The 22,447-nt window shown below is 38.7% G+C and overlaps 1 protein-coding gene across 7 annotated transcripts; it reads right to left on the bottom strand.

Annotated features, from left to right (window-relative positions):
- Positions 1 to 3,656: 3,656 nt before the first annotated feature.
- LOC103503397 (pentatricopeptide repeat-containing protein At4g08210) lies at positions 3,657 to 22,172 on the bottom strand. Of its 7 annotated transcripts, none has more exons than XR_007823442.1 (3): positions 19,227 to 22,017; positions 6,794 to 8,179; positions 6,528 to 6,693 (listed from the first exon to the last, which is right to left on the bottom strand). XR_007823442.1 is itself a non-coding variant. In XM_008467580.3 (2 exons), the coding sequence occupies exons 1-2, from the start codon at positions 21,435 to 21,437 to the stop codon at positions 19,371 to 19,373; spliced, it is 1,959 nt and encodes a 652-aa protein (XP_008465802.1). In that variant the 5' UTR covers positions 21,438 to 22,019; the 3' UTR covers positions 19,009 to 19,370. The 7 variants fall into 7 exon arrangements, 3 of the variants coding, with proteins under 3 accessions (XP_008465802.1, XP_008465803.1, XP_016903440.1); XR_007823443.1 differs by having other exon boundaries at positions 6,531 to 6,693; positions 6,794 to 6,955; XR_007823445.1 differs by lacking the exons at positions 6,528 to 6,693; positions 6,794 to 8,179 and adding an exon at positions 3,657 to 4,075.
- Between the last annotated feature and the right edge of the window lie 275 nt (positions 22,173 to 22,447).

Here is a 22,447-nt window from a genome sequence, read left to right as displayed (position 1 = left end):
GAAAAGGTGGGACCAAATCTTATTCCAATATTCAAATTCGAATCGGACGTAGCAACATTAGGAAGTTCATCAAAATAATCCTTACCGAAGACTCACCGTGACCCGAAGTGGAGAGAGGAAAATATGGCTTAGGTGGCTCGGCTCGGCTTGGCTCACCTTCGGCTTGGCTCGGCTCACGACTCGGCTCGGCTCAACTCGGCTTGCGGCTCGGCTTGCAGCTCGGCTTGCAGCTCGGCTCAAGTCAGCTCACAGCTCGGCTCGGCTCGACTTGTGGCTCGCGGCTCGGCTCGGTCTTCGACTTGGCTCGGCTCGCGGCTCGGCTCAAGTCAACTTACGGCTCGGCTCGGCTTGTGGCTCGCGGCTCGGCTCGAAGCGGGTCTCGGGTCGGGTCAGCTTGGAACCGGGCGACCACGAACGTCGATCTTCGGCGTTCGACGACGGAATGCTTCGCGGCTTGGGGGAGTCCGACGACCGGCTCCGTTTCAACGCGGCGGAGAGTGACAGGGCGTCGACGGACGCGGTGGAATGAAGGATGCACGGCGGCGTCCGGGTGCGTGAGGTCGAGAGGGCGTTCGGAAATGGATGGCCGCGGCAGACGAAGGCTGGAACGGTGAGATTCCGACGACGGAGACGAAGGAGCGAAGCTGGCGCTGTCGGAAAAGAAGAAGAAGATTGACGAGAAGGTGGCGTCGCTGTCGGATGGAGGAGAGAATGAAGAAGAAGGAGAAGACCGTCGGGAAAGGAAGAAGAAAAACTGGGGGGGGGGGGGGGCGGCGGTGCAAGGAGGAGGAAACGAAAATGGATTGAGGGGGGGGGGGGGGGGTAGCCGCGCGCGCCTTAGGGTTTGTTTTTAAAAAATAAAATATTATTATATATATATATATATATATATATATATTTATATATTAACTTTTATTAATTAATTAATAATAATAATAATAAATAAAATATTATTATATATATATATATATATATTAACTTTTAATACTTATAATTAATAATAATAATAAAAGATAATATTAATATTAAATTATATATAAAGATTATAATAAATAATAATAATAATAATAATATAATTACTATTATATTATTATTATATAAATTTACAAATATTAATTTCAGAATTTCAGAAATTAATCCAAAATTTAAAATTCCCGAAAAATTATATAAAACGGTAAAAGTTTACCTCGAAAATTCGGGGCGTTACAGTGCATGCATTTCAAGAGCTTGATCAACCAACTTCTTATCAACATAATTTGGCATCGAGTCGAACATGTAGATCTTGCATTTCCTCATATCAGCTGCAACAACCAACCAGTGTTCTTTTATGTTGATGCAGCCAATCACATAGTTGACATCTCCCCACCCTAGCTTTTCTTGGAAATCACCAACAACTGTGTTGAAATAGTATTCAAATCTTTTTCTACCCATAGATTTAAGTGTGTTGTTGTGTCTTTTCAATCAACTTTCTTATTGTCCGTTGTCAGCAGATGAGTATCAAAAAGATGTTGCCAAACTATGCAGTGTGGCTTATTGATTCCAGTCTTGAAGAACAAGTAAAAAATTTTAGTCAGAATATAATTATGCAGTATAACTTCTATACAAAAAAAAAATTAAAGAATAACAACTTTCTATAAACGCGAAATCTATTGCTCTAAAAGTATACTTGCAAAGTTTCTTGATATACAACATTTTTTTTGCAAGTGGGATAATAGCAAATCCATGGTCTACAAAGAAAATTAAACGATCGTTTAGTGAATGAAAGAAGAGTATAAGTGCTCGTTTAGAAAATACAAGTGATCGTTTACTTACTAAGCGATTGTTTAATATATATAAACAATTGTTTAGTGAATAGAAGCGATCATTTAGAAAATACGAGTGGTCATTTACAACATTTTTTTCCTTAGCGATCGTGTAATGTATATAAACAATCGTTTGGTTTAGATAAAGTATGTTGTACTTGATCATGTATTTTTATATATAAAATAAAATTTGGAAAGAGTACTTACGTCTCCTAGTATCCATGTGTTTTCTTCAAACTTTTTGAAGAAATCTTTCTTTCTGGTTGTGGAGACTACTTTCCTTTCTTCATGAGTTGTTTTTCTTGATCTTTTCCATGTTAAGTATTTGTTCCATAATTTTTCATCCACTTGCCACATGGGATTATATGTATCTACATCAATGATTTCGACATCTGGTACAGGTATTGTCAGTTCTGATATGATCTCAGTAGATGTTATGGGTGAATTAACTTGTTGATCTTGATCAGGCAAGTTTTTATTTGCTATTTTACATATCTTTCTTCTCTTCATTGTTTGTTGTTGATCTCATTTGTTCCTATAATACACAATGTTGTTAACTAAGGAAAAAATAAAAAACAATAATAATTGATGCAAAGTACTGGTTCTTTTATATACATACCGATATAGGTTCTAAATCAATTGTAGAACTTTCTTTCTGCGTTACTGGTTCATTTTCAAATAAAGTAACCGCTTCATTATTTTTTGAATCTCAACCTGTTGTTTTGTTGTTTCCTGTAATGTATGATATTAGACAAGTCACAAACTATTAAATAAAGGACTACACATTTTGTTGTGTATACATACCAATTGAGATTCTATTTTTTTAGTTGAGGTAGATTGCTGCACAGTTCCAATTGTTTGATCCTCAGTTACTTGTTCATTTTCTTTTTCTTTTTCTATCTCAGCCAAAGTAACTGGTTGATCATTTTTTTGTATTTCCTACAATGCATAATATTAGATAAGAAACAAACTCTTAATTCAAAGGACTACATAGTTGTTGTGTATACATACCAGTTAAGATTCTTAATTTACAATTGAAATTGATGGTGGCACCTTATGAATTTGTACAGTTTGATCCAATGGAACCATTGCAGGTTGGTTGAGAGTACTACTTGACGATGGTAGTATCTCACAAAGTGGAAGAGGTTGGCTCATAAGTGGAAGGGTAGTAATCATTTATAGTAGTTATTTTTCTTTCTGACTTTGAACATTTAGATTATCCGATATATCTCTTATAGTCAGTAGCAAGTCTGCATCCCTACCGTCTATGCTTATATCACTACCAGATTCCTCTTTATGTTCCCTAAACAAAATGAGAAAAAGAAAATGAGAATAAAAAAAAACATAATTGTTACTTATTCAGAATGTAAGCAATTTCAGCATTATAAAGCAGTAAACAATGAATGAAATGTTAACCTTTGAGTTTCTACGTTATGATCTTGAGTGTGTTGTTCTTCAACATATGACTGGTCATTGCTCATCATATCTTCTCTATTCTGATGATCATTATTTTTGTCCATATTGTCATGATTAATTCCATCATGAAGATCATCTTGGAAGTGATGAGTATCATCATTGCCTTGATTTTGATTTTGATTCTGATTCTAATAAATAAATAAAAATAAAATTAAAATTAAAAAAGGATTACTAAACGATTGTGTATAAAAAAATAAACGATGATGTATAATACCTAAACGATCGTGTAACTATGATAAACGATCGTTGAAATTTGATAAGCGATCAGATATTTTAGTTACACGATCGTTTATTTAAACAACTGATAAACGAAATACTTTCTGAAAACAAAGTTTACTTGGAGCAATCTTTCCAGTATTTGCTTCATTTCAGACAGCTCCAATGACTACTTTCTGATTGTGTCATCCATTCTACAGACTATAGAAGTTAATGCAGATACATCCTTATGAACTTTTTTGATGTTATTTTTCAGTGTTTTCTAGGATTTTGAATGACTTTATTGTTCTTTGTCATTGGATCTGCAGCTTTTCTTCTTGGTCATTGGATGCATTTTGGATTCATCAGCCACTATTTGTCTTTTTTTCTTCCGTGGTGACAGTTGTGGAGATGAGGTTGACTGCAAGTTGTTGTTGTCCAATGATTGATTGTTTGTTGTATCATGAGGAGTAGTGTTATCACTGTTGTCAATATTTGGCATGGATTCATCATCCTCCATTTTCATGTTATCATCCCCTCATTCGACTTTCCACGAAAGCTTTCTCTTGGGTTGATAGCTTGAGTTGAGCTTGAACAATAGTCTACAATGTTACAATAAAAAAATTGTTAATACGTTGTATATCAAACAAGCTAGTAAACGACCGTTTATAAAATGATATGATACTCGATATGATATTTGACATAAACGATATTGCATTAAGCTAAATGATTGTTTAACAAATGTAAGTGATCGTGTAATTTTTGTTAAACGATCATGTAGTTGTTTTAAACGATCGCTGAAAAGTTTTACTTACATTCTTATTGTCGAATATGTTCTTCTGAAACATTTTGTAAGATGGAGTTTGTGTGCAATTCCATCTTAATATTCTAGCGATTGATCCCTTGCTATTTTTTGTGGCTAGGTGCTCACTTGCAGTTGAGAGTATTTCATAAGCCCACACCTAAACCATTTAAACAAATATGTTAAACTTTGATGTTTAATTTGTATTTAATTAAAGTTATGAACAAATAAAATACAAATTAAATACAGCAAGGGAAACAGACATTCTTCCCCAAAACTCGGTTATGATGTTGAATACATTTTGGGTGAAACAGACATTCTTCCCCAAAACAGAAAAACATATTCCATTTGTGTTGGCTTCTTCAGGTATCTGCCTTAGCAAGAAGTGATGGATCAACTGGCCGTTGAAGACCATGTTGACATTCTGCAGTAGACCAAATATTGTTTTGTCGAACATCTGCAGCTGTTCCTTGGTTAGTTTATCCTTAATAAGACTGCCAATCTTGTGCACTTGGCATGGGACAATTGTAGGAAAATACTTGTCGCTAGGTACAGCCATCTTGAAAATAATGATCATAATATACTTTCGTTATGTACACGATCGTTTATAAAAAACTAAACCATAAGCCCTAAAATTAAACGATTGTTTACTTGATGTAACAGATCGTTCAATCCAAACAGAAAGTAATAATAAATTGAAACATTTATCAATCTAGAGAATAGAAGTTTAAACAAATCCGAAAACCTAAATGATTGAGAATAAGAATTTAAGAACAGAACGATAGTTTTTCAAGACAGAAGTCGAAATGTTTGAAATATAAAGAAGGAAAAGTGTAATAACGTGAAGAGAAAAGTTCTTGGAACTGAGAGAAATATTATAGTAGGAAAAGTGCAGCAAAATATCTTTTGACGTTGAAGAAAAAAATGGACTGAGAGGAGAATGGAATTGGAAATCTTTGAGACGAAATGCTGAGTGATCAGTGCATTTGTGTATTGCGAAGTGACGGAAAACAAAGAAAGCATAACGTATATATTGGTTGTTTTTACCAAAAGAGTAATGTTGTAGATTCGCGTACTTTTTTTTTAAAATGTTCAATCGCGTTCTTTAGTGTTTAATATATATATTTAAACGATCGTTTAATTAAGTCAAAACGATCTTTTAAAAAATGTAATTGATCGCGTTGTTAAACGATTGGAAAAACATAAAATGTTAAATGATGATGTTGTACAACTAAATGATCGTGTAGGATATCATTTATAAGATGTACGATTTACGCGATCATGTAGTATACTATTTAAGCGAATATGTATATATTTGATTAAATGATGGTATTGTTGAATATGAACGATTGTGGTAATAAACGTAATTGATCTCTTTGTATGTTTTATAAGATAGTGTAGGATATAAAGAGTGAAATGGAATACAGATTTCTTGAGTATAAAATAAAGAAATTTTTGAAAGTTAAATTTAATGATTTGAAGCTTTACAAAGATTATAAATGATCTCTAGAATATTGAGGAATTTGTAGGTCGAAGGATGGGGCAGTATCAATGTATTCTTGAGTTGATATTCTTCTTTCGTTTCTCTTGCTGCTTTCTCTTTGTGTTGAGGCTTTTGTCTTTTTTTGCTAACTAACATTATTTTCCTTTTGCATTTCTTTAATTTCTCTCTTGTTTTCCTTTTGTTTCAACTTGATCTTCTGGTTCTTCACTGCTATCAGTGTCAATTTCTTCTTCAGTTTCAGTTTCTTTATGATCAAATTCATCTTCATCAATCAACTTTTGTTTTCCTTTTGTTGTATCTTTTGTATTTTCTTCCCCTTGTTTTTCTATATTTTTTTCTTCAACGATTACAATATTTTCCAATTGAATCTGGTTTCGTTTTGTTTTGTCTTCCTTGCTCCTCCTATTTTCAACTTCTTCTTTTTCTCCGTATTTAAATTCAATTATCTGAATGTAAAAAGAGAATGTGCTGTCAAAATGATTGTGCAACAAAATATAGACAGGCATGCAATATAAAGATCGTTTAGTTATGTTAAATGATCGTTTAATTATGTCAAACAATCGTTTAGTTATGTTAAATGATCGTTTAATTATATTTAAACGATCGTGAAACCAGTTCAGTTGTATAGTAAACAAATTAAAACCTGTGTCAAACATGTGTTTTTGGTGTTCATACGTGAATAAGCCAGTTGTTGTTTTCTTCTTTTTCATCTATCTGGAAGCACATAAAGTAAGAATGTTTAAATACATCATGAAGAAAACACATCCTGATAGATAAATTATATTTGTCTATACGAGTTATTTTTATTGTTTGGAAAAGAGTTAAACCTTCGACAATATTTGTGTTTTGGGTGTTTCTAAATCTATTGTTGCTATTGTTTCCAAGCTACTTTGTGTTTCCAAAACAACAGTTTCCTGTAAATAAAAAGAAAAAACATAATCATTTTTTTATTTTATTTGGAAAGTGAGAAACATTAAACAAAACAAAGGAGTGGAAAATGAATAAGGCACTAACCGTAGGGCAATTTGTTGTTGCATACTTCACCATTGTTCATCATCATCAAGAAGATCAAGGCTACAACTAGGTGATCGATTTTTCTCCACGACTTTTGTATATGCAACTTCTTTCTCATTCTGTTGTTGTTGAAGCTTGGGTGATGGTGGTGCTACATTCAAGCTTGTAATAACCATTGTCAACATGCATTTTATTTCTTTTATTTCTTGTCTTAATAATATTTGTTCTGTTTCTATTTTTCTTGATTTTTTCTGACTTCACTTATTTTATTTAAGATTTTATTTGTTTCATTATTTTTTTTCCATCTTTCCTGCTTCTCAATATTTTTGAAATATCTCAAAATTGTTTGAGACTCTTCTTCTGATTAGCCTAGAGGTGTCATGGAGAACTACAAATAAAATGATATTACATTATTATTGAAAAAGTAGTAGCAAAGGTACTGATAAACAGTGATAGATTTATATCATCATCTATTCAAGATAGAGATTGATAGAAAATCTTTCATTGTCTATCTGGATAGACATATATATAATAATGCTCTAAGTTTACTTACATTTTCATATTCGAAAATGTTGATGTTTAGAGTCCTCTAGTCACTTGTTTCCAAATATTCCCATGTTACAATTGGTGGACCTTCCTTTGCAAGCTTTCTTCCAAACTCAACATCTAAATTGGAAAGTCTTGGTATTTTCTCGAAAGCCCAATAGACTAAAGCTAGGAAAAATCCTTGAAGGTATACAACATCCTTGTCACTGTAGGATGCTTTTTTTCAAGAACTGATATGTTAGGATGTATGATAACCTCCCCCATGGATAGCCTTTGAAGATTTCTTCATTATCCAATATGTCTAGATGTAGGAAATTTATGTGGTTGTGTTGCTATTTGGGAATTAAAAATGCTTCTAAGATATAGAGGTTAACTAGTTTTTCTTTCAATGAGCCTTCCTCATTGCACAATGCTGTGAAAGTTCTTTCTATATCTCTTCTTGTTATAAAGTCATCATGATAGAACAACGAATTTTTCAGACCATTTTCTTTTCTTTTTCCTAGATTTAACTCAGAGAATTTGTGACATTTTAGTCCAGTCACAAAACAAAAGTCTTTCAGCCCAAATTCTGTTATATGTCCATTGAAGTTGAAAGTAAGGACATTAGTTTTTTTTTTTGTATGGCATTGTTTTTTTAATAGAAAATTCAGGAATTGCGTTGGTATTTTGGCCATTTTAATGTAGGAACTGGCCAAAAAGGTTGTTTGTCAAAACTCGAGACAGAACTATTTTGTCTATTTTTGACTTGATCTGATTCAATGTTTTGAAGCTGTAGTATACAATAATTCTAAGGTTTTGTTATTCATCTTCCATAATAATATCATTTGGATAGTGTTTCACCTGTTGAATGACATAATAAATAGTATGTTTCAAAAAAGGGCAAGTTTAAACAAATTTACAAATGCAGAGCGCTATAAAGAAAAAGATACAAAAATATACAACGCTATACATGTAACGCCCCAAAATTTGGAATTTAATTTTGTCATCTTAAGTGTAGCTATTGAAACCTTGGACATTGTTATTAATGAAATTTTGTTGGTGTAATTAGTTAAGTTTGGGGATAAAATAATTTCTCTAATTGGATAATTAAATTTGGTAAGGTTGTTTGTTGAAGATAAGATAATTGAGTTGAGGAGAGAGAAAAAATGATTTAATTTGGTTTAAGATAATGTGATATTTTATTTGGAAAAAAAATATATTTATAAAAGGGAGTGATGTGATTGGTTGATTTTTGAAATTAAAGAGATTAGGAGTTTTAATTAAAGAGAGAGAAAAATTGATTGTTTTGAATTAAATTAAGGAAAAGAAAAAGGGAATTTAATATTGGTTCTTTTTGTATAAATGAGCCTTGGAACCCATGCACAAGAAAAACAAAAAAAAGGGAAAAAGGAAGAGGAAGAAACCCTAACCCTAGCGCCGCAGCCGCTGCCGTAGCCGTCACCTCCGTCTCCAGCCGTTCGTGGGCGTCGAGTCGTCTCGCCAAGAAGTAGCCGTCGACCCGCAGCCGCCGTATGCCATCGAGCGCCAGCCGCGAATTCAGCCAGATCGTCCCCGCGCCAACCGTCTCGTGTGAAACGAAGCCCGCATCACCCAACCGCATGCTCAGCCACGCCGTCGCACGTCGAGCGCCACCCGACGAAGTTAGCGAAGCCGAGTCGCGCCCGCGCCTCCGTAACCCTCAGTCGATCCGCGTACCCGACCCAAACAGTCGCACCTCGCCTTCGACCCGTGCGCCCGCATTTTCTTCTTTGCGTAAAGCCGAGCGCCAGCTGCCAGCCGCAGGCACGTCTCCTCAAGCTGCACACGAAGAAACCGAGCCGCCCTCCAGCCGAGCACGCGGGCGAGCCGTGTGCCATCCCCGAGCTAAATTCCCTACTCCCAGCCGAGTCGCCTACCTTTTTGAGCCGCCAAGACGATTTTGGTTCGTTTCCCACCTATTTTTAGTCAGTCGAATGGGTTTTTTTTAGCATACCCAGCTAAGACTTAAAATTTTTTAACCTAAATAATTTAATTTGGATTAAATTAAATTATTTCTCTTAAGGAACATCTTGGACCAATTGATTTTTGGAGCGTTGGATTTCTTCAGTAAGGGCTCAAGCGTTGCAACCTCGACTTAGGGTAAGTCATCTCAACTGATTTTTTGGGTCTTGGGTCGTTTGGTGAATTAATTATGAAATTTGGCGTTATTAAACATTTAGGACCTCGCTGCTTGGAAGGCGTGACTTTAGAACTTGTTGAGCAAATTTCCAGGTAAGAGATTCTACTACTAGCTTTACGAGTAGAACTAAGAGATCGCATACATTCTTGGTTATGCACATTGATGACTAGACTGCATAACGACATGTGATTTGATAAGGATATGATATGATATAATGATGCGAATTGATATGATGATATGATATGACATGATGTTGTGGTTTGATATGATATTATGCTTTGACATGAGGATGTGACATGATGACGTGATGATGCTATGTTATGTGTATGCTATGGTTAGGGTACATATTAGCTTAGCCTATTATAGTCGTACCTGCATGGGTGTCCTTCGGGATCACCACCTATTTAGGACTGCGTAGTCCGACGGGACCGCCAATCGGGAACGTGCCAGTTATTGGGTACCATTTTCAGGACTCTAATAGGAAGTTAACAGGTATCTAGCGGGACTAGTAATGGGTCCCTTACTGAGTATTTTATACTCACTCTTTCCATTTCGTGTTTCAGGCAGGGGCAGAGGTAAGGGTAAGGGCAAGCTGGCGAGCGACCAGAATTGACTGTGGCGAGCCATAGGGATTTTTGCTTCCGCTTTATGTCCGAGTTAATACCTTTAGTGTTTATCTTTTTATTATTCTTTATTTGTTATTTCATTTCTTTAAAATTAGATAGGGCCCGAGTTATGATTTTAATAATTGTTTACGTATCGCATATTACTTTTGATTAGGTTTTTAAATAATAAAATTTTGAGGTTTTGTTTCGTTTTTATCCAAACTTTATAAACTTTATTTGTCTTTTGAAATTTTAACGGCTTCGGCTTAGTATAAGGAGTTGGGTCGTTACAGTTGGTATCAGAGCCTATGTTCTAGGTTCTGTAGACTGACTTACGATGTGAGTCTCTGTTTTGTTTTGTTTTGTTTTATTTTACCCCTATGGCTATGCGGTCCTCCGTCACTCGCCAGGTATGTTTAAGACCTTGCTAAATGTTATGGTTACAATCTTGCTTGAATGAAATAGGTGTAGTTAGTATAAGTGCAGTTAGCATAAGTGTTGTGGTTGTTTGTGAAAAGTTTCTTCTGGTGAAACTTCAGGAAAAGATGCCACCATGTAGAGGTTCGCGTCGAGGGGGTGGTAGGAAAGGCAGAGGAGCTGGACGTACCCAGCCAGAGGAGCAACCTACTGTGCAGGCCGCCAACCCTAACGCACCGGTCGCCCAGGCAGATGTCGCCGCGATGGAGCAACGCTATCAGGACATGCTACAGGCTGCTTTAGCCCATTTCCTCGCGGCCCAGCAGACCCAGGCCGCCCCCGTTCAGGCCCAGACCGTCCCTCCTCCAGCCCCTATGGGAGCTCGCCCGAGCCGGTTCAACTGTCGGTTGAGGCCAAACATCTGAGAGACTTTAGGAAGTACAATCCTAAAACGTTTGACTGATCCATGGACAATCCCACCAAAGCCTAGATGTGGCTAACCTCTATAGAGAAGATCTTCAGGTACATGAAATGCCCTGAGGATCAGAAGGTCCAGTGCGCAGTTTTCTTTCTGAAGGACAGAGGTACCGCGTGGTGGGAGACTGCTGAGAGGATGCTAGGCGGAGATGTCAGCAAGATAACCTGGGAGTAGTTCAAGGAGAGCTTCTATGCTAAGTTCTTCTTTGCCAACATAAAGTACGCGAAGCAGCAAAAGTTCCTGAACTTGGAACAAGGCGACATGACTGTGGAGCAGTACGACGCTGAATTTGACATGCTGTCCCGTTTTGTCCCTGATGTAGTGAAGGATAATGAGGCCAGGACCGAGAAGTTTGTCAGAGGTCTCCGATTAGACCTCCAGGATATTGTTCGAGCCCTCAGACCAACCACTCATGCTGATGCTTTACGCTTGGCACTAGATTTGAGTCTGCATGAGAGAGCTGATTCGTTTAAGGCTGCCGACAGAGGGTCAGCCCTTGGACAGAAGAGGAAGGTGGAGCTGCAACCTGACTTAACACCGCAGCGAAATCTGAGGTCAGGAGGTGTCTTCCAGCGGCACCATCGCGAGCTTGCAGCAGCCGGGAGAATCCTGAGAGAGCTACCCGTTTGTCATAGCTGTGGGATAGTGCATGAAGGTCATTGCTTGGCCAGGAGCAGAGTTTGCTTCAGGTGCAGGCAACCAGGGCATACCGCTGACGCTTGTCCTCGGAAACCCATGGAGACTACCCCGCACCAGCCTCCCACTTCCCAGCAGGGAAGAGTTTTTGCCACTACCCGTCAGGAGGCCGAGCGAGCCGGTACAGTGGTGATAGGTACGCTCCCAATCTTGGGACACTATGCTTTCGTGCTGTTTGACTCTGGGTCATCCCATTCGTTCATATCCTCTGTGTTCGTTTAGCATGTCGGTTTAGAAGTAGAACCATTGAGTGGTGTTTTATCTGTTTCTACTCCATCTGGGGAGGTTCTGTTGTCTAAAGAAAAGATAAAGGCATGTCAGATAGAGATAGCAAAACAGATGTTAGATGTGACCTTACTAGTGTTAGGCAGCAGGATTTTGATGTAATCCTAGGCATGGATTGGCTGTCTGCTAACCATGCAAGTATAGACTGTTTCGATAAGGAAGTCGTTTTTAACCCTTCCTCTAGGACTAGTTTCAAATTTAAGAGGGTAGGAATTGTATGTACACCCAAGGTCATCTCGGCTATGAAGGCTAGTAAACTACTCAGCCAGGGTACCTGGAGCATCTTGGCAAGCGTAGTAGATACCCGAGAACCAGAAGTTTCCTTGTCCTCCAAACCAGTGGTACGTGAGTACCCCGATGTTTTCTCCGACGAGCTTTCTGGACTTTCGCCTTCCAGGGAGATAGACTTCGCCATCGAGTTAGAGCCAGACACTGCCCCTATCTCGAGGGCCCCTTACAGAATGACTCCAGCTGAGCTAAAGGAGCTGAAAGTACAACTGCAGGAGTTGCTGGACAAGGGTTTCATTCGACCCAGTGTGTCACCTTGGGGAGCACCAGTGTTGTTTGTGAAGAAGAAGGATGGGTCAATGCGCCTTTGCATTGATTACAGAGAGCTGAACAAGGTGACAGTCAAGAACCGTTACCCCTTGCCCAGGATTGATGACTTGTTCGATCAGTTGCAGGGAGGCACCGTCTTTTCTAAGATCAACCTGTGATCAGGCTATCACCAATTGAGGATTAGGGATAGTGATATTCCTAAGACTGCTTTCCGATGCAGATACGGGCACTACGAGTTCATCGTGATATCTTTTGGTTTGAGTAATGCTCCTACGGTATTCATGGACTTGATGAACAGGGTGTTTAAGGATTTCTTAGACACGTTTGTCATAGTTTTCATTGACGACATTTTGATTTACTCCAAGACTGAGATCGAGCATGAGGAGCATTTGCATCGGGTTTTGGAGACTCTTCGAGCCAATAAGCTATACGCCAAGTTCTCTAAGTGTGAGTTCTGGCTGAAGAAGGTGACTTTCCTCGGCCACGTGGTTTCCAGTGAGGGAGTTTCTGTGGACCCAACAAAGATCGAAGCGGTTATCAGTTGGCCTCGACCGTCTACAGTTAGCGAGATTCGTAGTTTCCTGGGTTTGGCAGGTTACTACAGGAGATTCATGGACGACTTCTCTCGTATAGCCAGTCCCTTAACTCAGTTGACCAGGAGGGGACTCCTTTTGTTTAGAACCCAGCTTGCGAGAGTAGCTTTCAAGAGCTTAAGCAGAAGCTTGTGTGTGCACCAGTCCTGACAGTGCCAGATGGATCAGGGAGCTTTATGATCTACAGTGATGCTTCCAAGAAAGGACTGAGTTGTGTGCTGATGCGGAAGGGCAGGGTAGTTGCTTATGCTTCCCGTCAGTTGAAGAGTCACGAGCAGAACTATCCTACCTATGACCTAGAGTTGGCAGCAGTGGTTTTTGCACTGAAGATATGGAGACATTACCTGTACGGTGAGAAGATACAAATTTTCACTGACCATAAGTGCTTAAAGTAGTTCTTCACCCAGAAGGAGCTGAACATGAGACAGAGAAGGTGGCTTGAGTACAACCGACTTTGAGACAGAGGATTATTATCGCTCAGCTAAAGAATCCTTATCTGGTCGAGAAGCGTCGTTTGGTAGAGACAGGGTAAGGTGAGGATTTCTCCATATCCTCTGACGACGGCCTTACGTTTGAGGGACGTTTGTGTGTGCCGAAAGACAGTGCACTCAAGACAGAGCTTTTAAATGAGGCTCACAGTTCTCCATTTATTATGCTTCTTGGAAGTACGAAGATGTACCAAGACTTGAGGTGCGTCTATTGGTGGAGGAACATGAAGAGAGAAGTGACAGATTTTGTCAGTAGATGTTTGGTATGCCAGCAGGTGAAGGCACCTAGACAGAGGCCAGCCGGGTTGTTGCAACCCTTGAGTGTGCCATGATGGAATGGGAGAGTGTGTCGATGGACTTCATTACGGGACTGCCCAGGACTCTTAAGGGCTATACAGTGATTTGGGTTGTTGTTGACAGACTCACGAAGTTAGCCCACTTTGTTCTAGAGAAATCCACTTACACTGCCAGTAAGTGGGGACAGTTATATATGACCGAGATAGTGAGACTGCATGGAGTACCTGTATCCATCGTTTCTGACAGAGATGCTCGTTTCACATCGAAGTTCTAGAAAAGACTTCAGCTTGCATTGGGCACGAGGTTAGACTTTAGCACAACTTTTCATCCTCAGACCGATGGTCAAACAGAGAGGTTGAACCAGATTTTGGAGGATATGCTGCGAGCCTGTGTGCTAGAGTTTTCCGGGAGTTAAGACTCCCATTTGCATTTGATGGAGTTCGCCTATAACAACAGTTATCAGGCCACCGTTGGTATGGCGCTGTTTGAAGCTATGTATGGTAAGTGTTGCAGGTCTCCTCTCTGTTGGGAGGAGATAGGCGAACGGCGACTGCTAGGTCCCAAGTTAGTGCAGACCACCAATGCGACTATACAGAAGATTAGAGCTCGTATATTGACAGCACAGAGCAGACAGAAGAGTTATGCTGATGTCCAACGTAAAGATCTCGAGTTTGACGTAGGAGACATGGTTTTTCTGAAGGTGGCACCGATGAAGGGTGTTTTGAGGTTCGAGAAGAAGGGGAAGCTAAGTCCACGTTTTGTAGGGCCATTTGAGATACTGGAGTGGATTGGCCCTGTAGCTTACCGTTTGGCGTTGCCCCCATCATTTTCTGCAGTACATGATGTATTCCATGTCTCCATGCTGAGGAAGTATGTCGTAGACCCGACACATGTAGTTGATTTCGAACCATTACAAATTAATGAGAACTTGAGTTATGAGGAGCAACCTATTGAGATTTTGGCAAGGGAGGTCAAGAGGCTCCATAATCGAGTAATTTCTCTGGTCAAGGTTCTTTGGCGAAACCACAGAGTTGAAGAGGCCACGTGCGAGAGAGAAGAGGACATGAGAACCCAGTGCCCCGAGCTGTTCGAGGATTAGAACTTTCGAGGACGAAAGTTTTTCAAAGAAGGGAAGATTGTAACGTCCCAAAATTTGGAATTTAATTTTGTCATCTTAAGTGTAGTTATTGAAACCTTGGACGTTGTTATTAATGAAATTTTGGTGGTGTAATTAGTTAAGTTTGATGATAAAATAATTTTTCTAATTGGATAATTAAATTTGGTTAGGTTGTTTGTTGAAGATAAGATAATTGAGTTGAGGGGAGAGAAAAATTGATTTATTTTGGTTTAAGATAATGTGATATTTTATTTGGAAGAAAAAATATATTTATAAAAGGGAGTGATGTGATTGATTGATTTTTGAAATTAAGGAGATTGGGAGTTTTAATTGAAGAGAGAGAAGAATTGATTGTTTTGAATTAAATTAAGGAAAAGAAAAAGAGAATTTAATATTGGGTTTTTTGTATAAATGAGTCTTGGAACCCGTGCACAAGAAAAACAAAAAAAAGGGGAAAAAGGAAGAGGAAGAAACCCTAACCCTAGCGCCGCAGTCGCCGCCGTAGCCGTCGCCTTCGTCTCTAGCCGTTCGCAGGCATAGAGTCGTCTCGCCAAGGAGTAATCGTCGACCCGCAGCCGCTGTATGCCATCGAGTGCCAGCCGCGGATTCAATCGGATCGTCCAGCCGCCTGCTCAACCACGCCGTCGCACGTCGACCGCCACCCGTCGAAGTCGGCGAAGTCGAGTCGCCCTCGCGCTCTGCAACCCCCAGTCGATCTACGTACCCAACTCGAACAGCCGCGCCTCGCCTTCTACCCTAAACTGTCGTGCCTCGTCTTCGACCCGGAACTCGACACGCGCGCCCGCGTTTTCTTCTTCGCGTGAAGCCGAGCGCCAGCTGCCAACCGCATGCGTGTCTCCTCAAGCTGCGCACGAAGAAGCCGAGCCGCCCTCTAGTCTAGCACGCGCACGAGCCGTGCGCCATCCCCGAGCCAAATTCCCTACTCCCAGCCGAGCCGCCTACCTTTTTGAGCCGTTAAGACGATTTTGGTTCGTTTCCCACCTATTTTTGGTAAGTCGAATGAGTTTTTGTTAGCATACCCAACCAAGACTTAAAATTTTTTAACCTAAATAATTTAATTTGGATTAAATTAAATTATTTCTCTTAAGGAACATCTTGGACCAATTGATTTTTGGAGTGTTGGATTTCTTCAGTAAGGGCTCAAGCGTTGCAACCTCGACCTAGAGTAAGTCATCTCAACTGAATTTTTGGGTCTTGGGTCGTTTGGTGAATTAATTATGAAATTTGGCGTTATTAAACATTTAGGACCTCGCTGCTTGGAAGGCGTGACTTTAGAACTTGTTGAGCAAATTTCCAGGTAAGAGATTCTACTACTAGCTTTACGAGTAGAACTAAGAGATCGCATACATTCTTGGTTATGCACATTGATGACTAGATTGCATAACGACATGTAATTTGATGAGGATATGATATGATATAATGATGCGAATTGATATGATGATATGATATGACATGATGTTGTGGTTTGATATGATATTATGCTTTGACATAAGGATGTGACATGATGACGTGATGATGCTATGTTATGTGTATGCTATGGTTAAGGTACATGTTAGCTTAGCCTATTAGAGTCGTACTTGCATGGGTGTCCTTCGGGATCACCACCTATTTAGGACGACGTAGTCCGACGGGACTGCCAGTCTGGCATAGATATAGATATGATTCGAGTGATTCGACGGGATCCTCGCAGCCCGATTGTCTTAGTGTTTCCTTCAGGTACGCTACATACCAGTTTGTCCTAGGTGTTCCCTTGGGTCACCGAAAACCAGATTTTGTTCCTACGGGAGCACATGTTGCACGTGTTTAGGAATGTGCCAGTTATTGGGTACCATTTTCAGGACTCTAATAGGAAGTTAACAGGCACCTAGCGGGACTAGTAGTGGGTCCCTTACTGAGTATTTTATACTCACTCTTTCCATTTCGTGTTTCAGGCATGGGCAGAGGTAAGGGCAAGGGCAAGCTGGCGAGTGACCAGAAGTGACCGTGGCGAGCCATAGGGATTTCTGCTTCCGCTTTATGTCTGAGTTAAGACTTTGAGTGTTTGTCTTTTTATTATTCTTTATTTGTTATTTCATTTCTTTAAAATTAGATAGGGCCCGAGTTAGGATTTTAATAATTGTTTACGTATTGTATATTACTTTTGATTAGATTTTTAAATAATAAATTTTTGAGGTTTTGTTTCGTTTTATCCAAACTTTACAAACTCTATTTGTCTTTTGAAATTTTAATGGCTTCGACTTAGTATAAGGAGTTGGGTCGTTACAATACATACAAATATTCACATTCTAGTTTGTTATTTTTTCCTTTTTCTTTCTTTACTTTACTTTCTTCTGTCTTTGCTTTACACCTTATTGATTTACTACATGATGCTTGTTGATTCTTGCTCACCATCTATTTGTAAAAAAGAAGACTAATATAAGTTATACAAACAGTATAGAAACAGACATGTTTGTATGTGGCATAGATCGCGATAGATATAGATTGAACGAAATGAATATAGATTAAGGCCTGTTTGTATGTGATATAAATCGTGGTACGTATATGTGGATGGTGGACTCAATAGATCGAAATGAATATAGACTCAAATCCTTTTGTATTCGATATAGATGGTACTAGATATATGTTGATGATGGAGATAGATCGAAATGAATATAGATTCAAACCTTTTTGTATGCAAGGCAGATCGTCGATCGGGACAGTTCTGTTGAAGTAGTTACCAGGATGTAAACGATTGACGACGAAGACGATGAAAGAAAAAGTCTGAGCAAATTCCTTCACCTTTTTATAGCCTCTTTATTTGGATTACATTTTTGTAATTACGGTTTATTGGAGTTTTTGTAAATTTTCGTTTATAAATGATTGTTGAAATTTCTCTACATGATCGTGTATACTTAAACTTTTTCGTCATCTTTTACTGTTTATTACCTTATTGTTTATATATATGATTATCGTTTATATAATGTACAGAATCGTGTATGCTTATCGTTTATATTTACAAACGTGATCAGATGTACAATCGTTAAAGTATATTGTTATCGTTTAACATTTATTGTTGATCGTTTATGTATTTGGTAATTTACGAGATCATGTATCAATTGTATATTATTCTACACGATGACGTCTAATAATCGTTTATTAACATTAATTGCGCGCGCGGACGATTAATCGCACGTTTGTTGGGGTATTTTTGGTATTTTGCATTGTGGGCCTATGAGTTTTTTCCATTTCTGAAATTGTTATATAGAATGTAAATAACTTGCCGCTTTGTTATATTATTAAAAAACCCCAAATAAAAATATAAGTTTAAAAATGAATAAATTAAAAAAATATTAAAGGGTTATTTTTTTCCTGTGGGGTACTTGATTCGCGTAAATTCTCCATAGGGAATCCACGTCCTGATCCCCGTAGGAAATTTCTTGAGGATAGGGATTAAAATAGGAGGTGGGAATGGAGACAGAGAAGCCTTCCCCATCCCTACCCCACACTGTGGACATTTCTACGTAGACTCGACGGGTCTTTGAACAAAGATGAAATAACAAACAAAAGGTGATGCTTAATAAAACAGAATGATGCCTACACATCTTTCCCCATTTATTATGTAGAATGAATGACATGAAATGACAAGAAAAAGAACCCAATTGAACTATAATGGAAAAAAACAAGGAAAAGTTTCCGGTACTAAGGTAGTAACTAGTATGAAACAATCTTTTTTTATTGCTCTTGTACGAAAAGAACCATTTAAGAATAGTATGGAGTCTTAAGAAATAAAATACTACATCATTTATTGAAGGGAAGAAGTATGCACTATAATGGTAGTAGAAGTTTTCCTAAAACCAGTCCACAAACTTGATCATTCAAGTTTAACAACAGAGCAAACATTAGAACCGTAAAAAAAATCATGGAGAAAGACATAATATACAATTTTTAGAAAAGAAAAAAAAAATCAAGAAAGGACAGAGGTAAAATTTATTTATTTATTTATTTATTTATTTTTAAACAAGTTCAAAGTGCAAGTTTACACCTTAAATCCTACGTCCAAAAACGACTCACTTTTGTGGGTCACGTGCATTTGAAAAATAGAAGCAAATAAGTAATTGACAAGAAACTTACAGTATAAACCTACGTCAGGTTGAGTTTAGAGTTAAAAATGAAAAAGATAAGCTCATTGCCGTACCTTGAACTTATGGGATCTCTTTGAACTTTGGTTCCAAGATCAATCTCTCCTTTTCATGGGCAGACTTGTTCACGAAACCCAATTCATGGGATGGCCCTCATTTCAACCGAGGTTTAATCCTATTAATCAAAACAAGATTTTTTTTCAACTCGAAACCTCAATCCAGCTCAACCCAGCTTTTTTAACTCCAAATGTTTTTGAAGCCTCTCTCGCTTTGCTCAAGGTATGCCACATCCCTAATGATGCATAAGCATTTGAAAGTGTCACGTATGTTGAAGGGTCATTTGGTGTGGCTTCAAGAAGGCCATCAGCAACACGGTTAATAAGCTTGGTATCATTGCGAGTTCCACATGCCCCAAGCAAAGTGCGCCATGTGGTCTGATCAGGCTCAAATGGCATATTTGCTATCAACTTTTCAGCTTCTTCAGGAAGCCCCACGGAAGCAAGAAGATCAACCATGCAACAGTAATGCTCTAAATGAGGTTCTAGGCCATATACGGATTTCATAGAATTAAATATGCTTCGTGCCTCTTCAACCAAACCAGCATATCGACATGCAGAAAGAACCCCTAGAAAGGTGATTTCGTTTGGAGTTATCCCTGATTGAACCATCTCATGAAAAAACCTGATCGCTTCGGCCGCCTTTCCATTTTGTCCACATCCTACAATGATACCAGTCCAACTAACTATGTCTTTTTCTTGTACACAACAAAACAGCGTTAATGCATCCTCAATTTCACCACATTTTGAATACATATCAAGAAGGGATGTGATTGTGAACCCCTCCATTTCATACCCACTCTTGACACAGAATGCATGGACCTGCTTTCCACTTCTAAGGGATGCTAAATTGGAGCAGACTTTCAAAATGGTTGAAATAACAAAATGATCTATTTCATTAACCAACTCGAGCATATCTTTGAACATTGAGAAAGCTAACCAGTTCAATCCAATTTGAGCACATCCCATGATCAAACCCGACCAAGCTATGATATCTTTCCTCGGAAGCCTATGGAACATTGCTAATGCATCGTCAATGTTCGCTAGTTTTGCATAAAGATCCACAAGAATGCTTCCAACAACATAATCCAACTCATAACCACAAGTGACAATCAAACCATGTAGTTGAAGGCCAACCCTCCGACTTAATAAGTTGATGCAGACCTTTAAAGCACCACCAAAGGTGTAAGAGTCCAGTAATGCACCCGAGCAATGGATTTCTGAAAGCAGATTCAAAGCTGCTTGGTCACAATTATTGATAACGTATCCTGAGAGCATCGAGTTCCACAATGCCAGGTTATCAGAAATGGAGGCGTTGAAAGAAGATTGTTGGTCAAATAACTTGACTGCTTCGATCAGGTCATTGCAATTAGAATACATATCAATCAGGGCAGACAGAGTGAAACAACTAGATTCATAACCCAACTTGGTGACGTAGGTATGAACTTGTTTCCCGATGACTAATAACCCATGAAGCGCACTGATCTTTAAAGCACATGGAAATGTGAAATCATCAAGCTTGATACTCTTTTTGTGCATCATTGACACAAATTCCAATGCGCGTTGACTCCCATTGTCTGCAAAACCAGCGATCATACTGTTCCAAGATACAACATTTGGGTGTGGCATACAATGGAAAAGTTTTTCAGCCTCCACCATCAAACCAGCCTTACTATAGCCAGAAACAATAATGTTCCAAGTAGTAGTGGTGGCCCGTGAAATATTATGAAAAACTTCCACAGCATCATTCAAGCTTCCACATTTCACAAACATATCCATGAGAGAATTCATCAAAATGGTATCCGCCTGCAATTTATCTTCATATATTCTTTCTTGAATTAATTTACCCAAACCCAAATCACCCACAAACCCGCATGCCTTCAGAACCGCGGAGTACATGTAACCATTGGGTGTCTCTGATTTCGGCATATCATTATATAGTCGGATTGCCTCATAAGGTCTTCCACCATCAGTAAATGCAGAAACCATGCTCGTCCAAGTAACAATATTCCTGTCAGTCATTTCATCAAACACCTTCTCTGCATCTCGTACATTATAAAACTCAGCATACATGGAAATCAAATTGTTGGCAAGAAACACATCGTTCAAGCCCCCAAATTTTCTCAAATAAGCATGAATGGCATTACCTCGTTTGAAAGCTCTAACTGTTGCGCAGTGGCGCAATTCCTTAGCTATGATGTTTGCATACATGAATAACAAAAACGAAGGAGTTAAACTATTCTTCTTCTGCAGGTGTGTTCGAACATCTTAATGGGAGATAGAAAGTGGGAGTTTAGAAAATTTGTATACGGAGATGCCGAGATAGCTTCAGCTCTGTTATTGTGGTGTGCTCTTGATGCCCGTATATCAAAGTTTCTTGGTTGCAGTGCACAAGAAAATATTTTGAGGGTGTTCAAAGTTCTTACATAACATGGACAAGGAACAGAAGTTAATTTGAAATTGGCAGGAAGATGAAGCAGAATTTGTTAATGGTAGAGTAAGGTTTGAAATGGTTTCTCACAGTTGCCTCTGCTCGACTTCAGCTTCAACTTTAAGCTCTCGTTCAAAATTTCAAGTCTTTTGGAATTGAAAAAAGCTCAATTCACAATTGACTATTTTTTTTTTTTCAAATTCATCGTTCAATTTATAAAATTTGTGTCCGCTTCCAGATATCGATCTCCATAGAAATGTGGGATTTTATGGAAATACCGATTTTCGGATATTGATGGATATTTCGTAAACTTCATGGGAATTGATTGAAATTAATGAAAATTAGTTGCGAGAAGCAACATGGGGACAGGGCGTGACAAAGAGGGTCAGCCAATTAAAGAGTTTGACTTTCCGAGAAGATAAGGTGTGTGTCTCGAGGGAATGTTCAATCAGCGTTAATAGTTATCCTACCTATCAAATTTAGGTTGGCTGTATGACGCAAAGAAGTAGTAAGGTGACACGTATAAAGCGTATAAGTGACCATTGTGGGTGAGAGGTTACTATAAGTAAGACCAAAGTCCAAAGGGAAAAGGTTGTTTGAAAGTGTTAGAATTCTCAGACAAAGATGTCAAAGGGAAGTCTCGAATGCTGAATGGACCGTTGAGAGAACCGCTAGGCGAGAAGAGAAATCCAAAAGCGAAGAAGGAAAGAGTTGAAAGTAAGTATTTTCGTGAGTGATCCTTATAATGAATAAATGTTGTGAGCGACAAAACAAGATTTCAAAGTGATTT

Source organism: Cucumis melo, chromosome 9, assembly GCF_025177605.1.
Source record: "Cucumis melo cultivar AY chromosome 9, USDA_Cmelo_AY_1.0, whole genome shotgun sequence".
Classification (NCBI taxonomy): Eukaryota; Viridiplantae; Streptophyta; class Magnoliopsida; order Cucurbitales; family Cucurbitaceae; genus Cucumis; species Cucumis melo.
The sequence above is the reverse complement of the archived record's forward strand: the minus strand, read 5'-3'. Positions and strand labels throughout refer to the sequence as shown.

What these genes read in the sequence shown, in the direction of transcription:
- LOC103503397 (XM_017047951.2), bottom strand. Translation starts at nt 21,437, where the DNA reads ATGTATGCAAACATCATAGCTAAGGAATTGCGCCACTGCGCAACAGTT.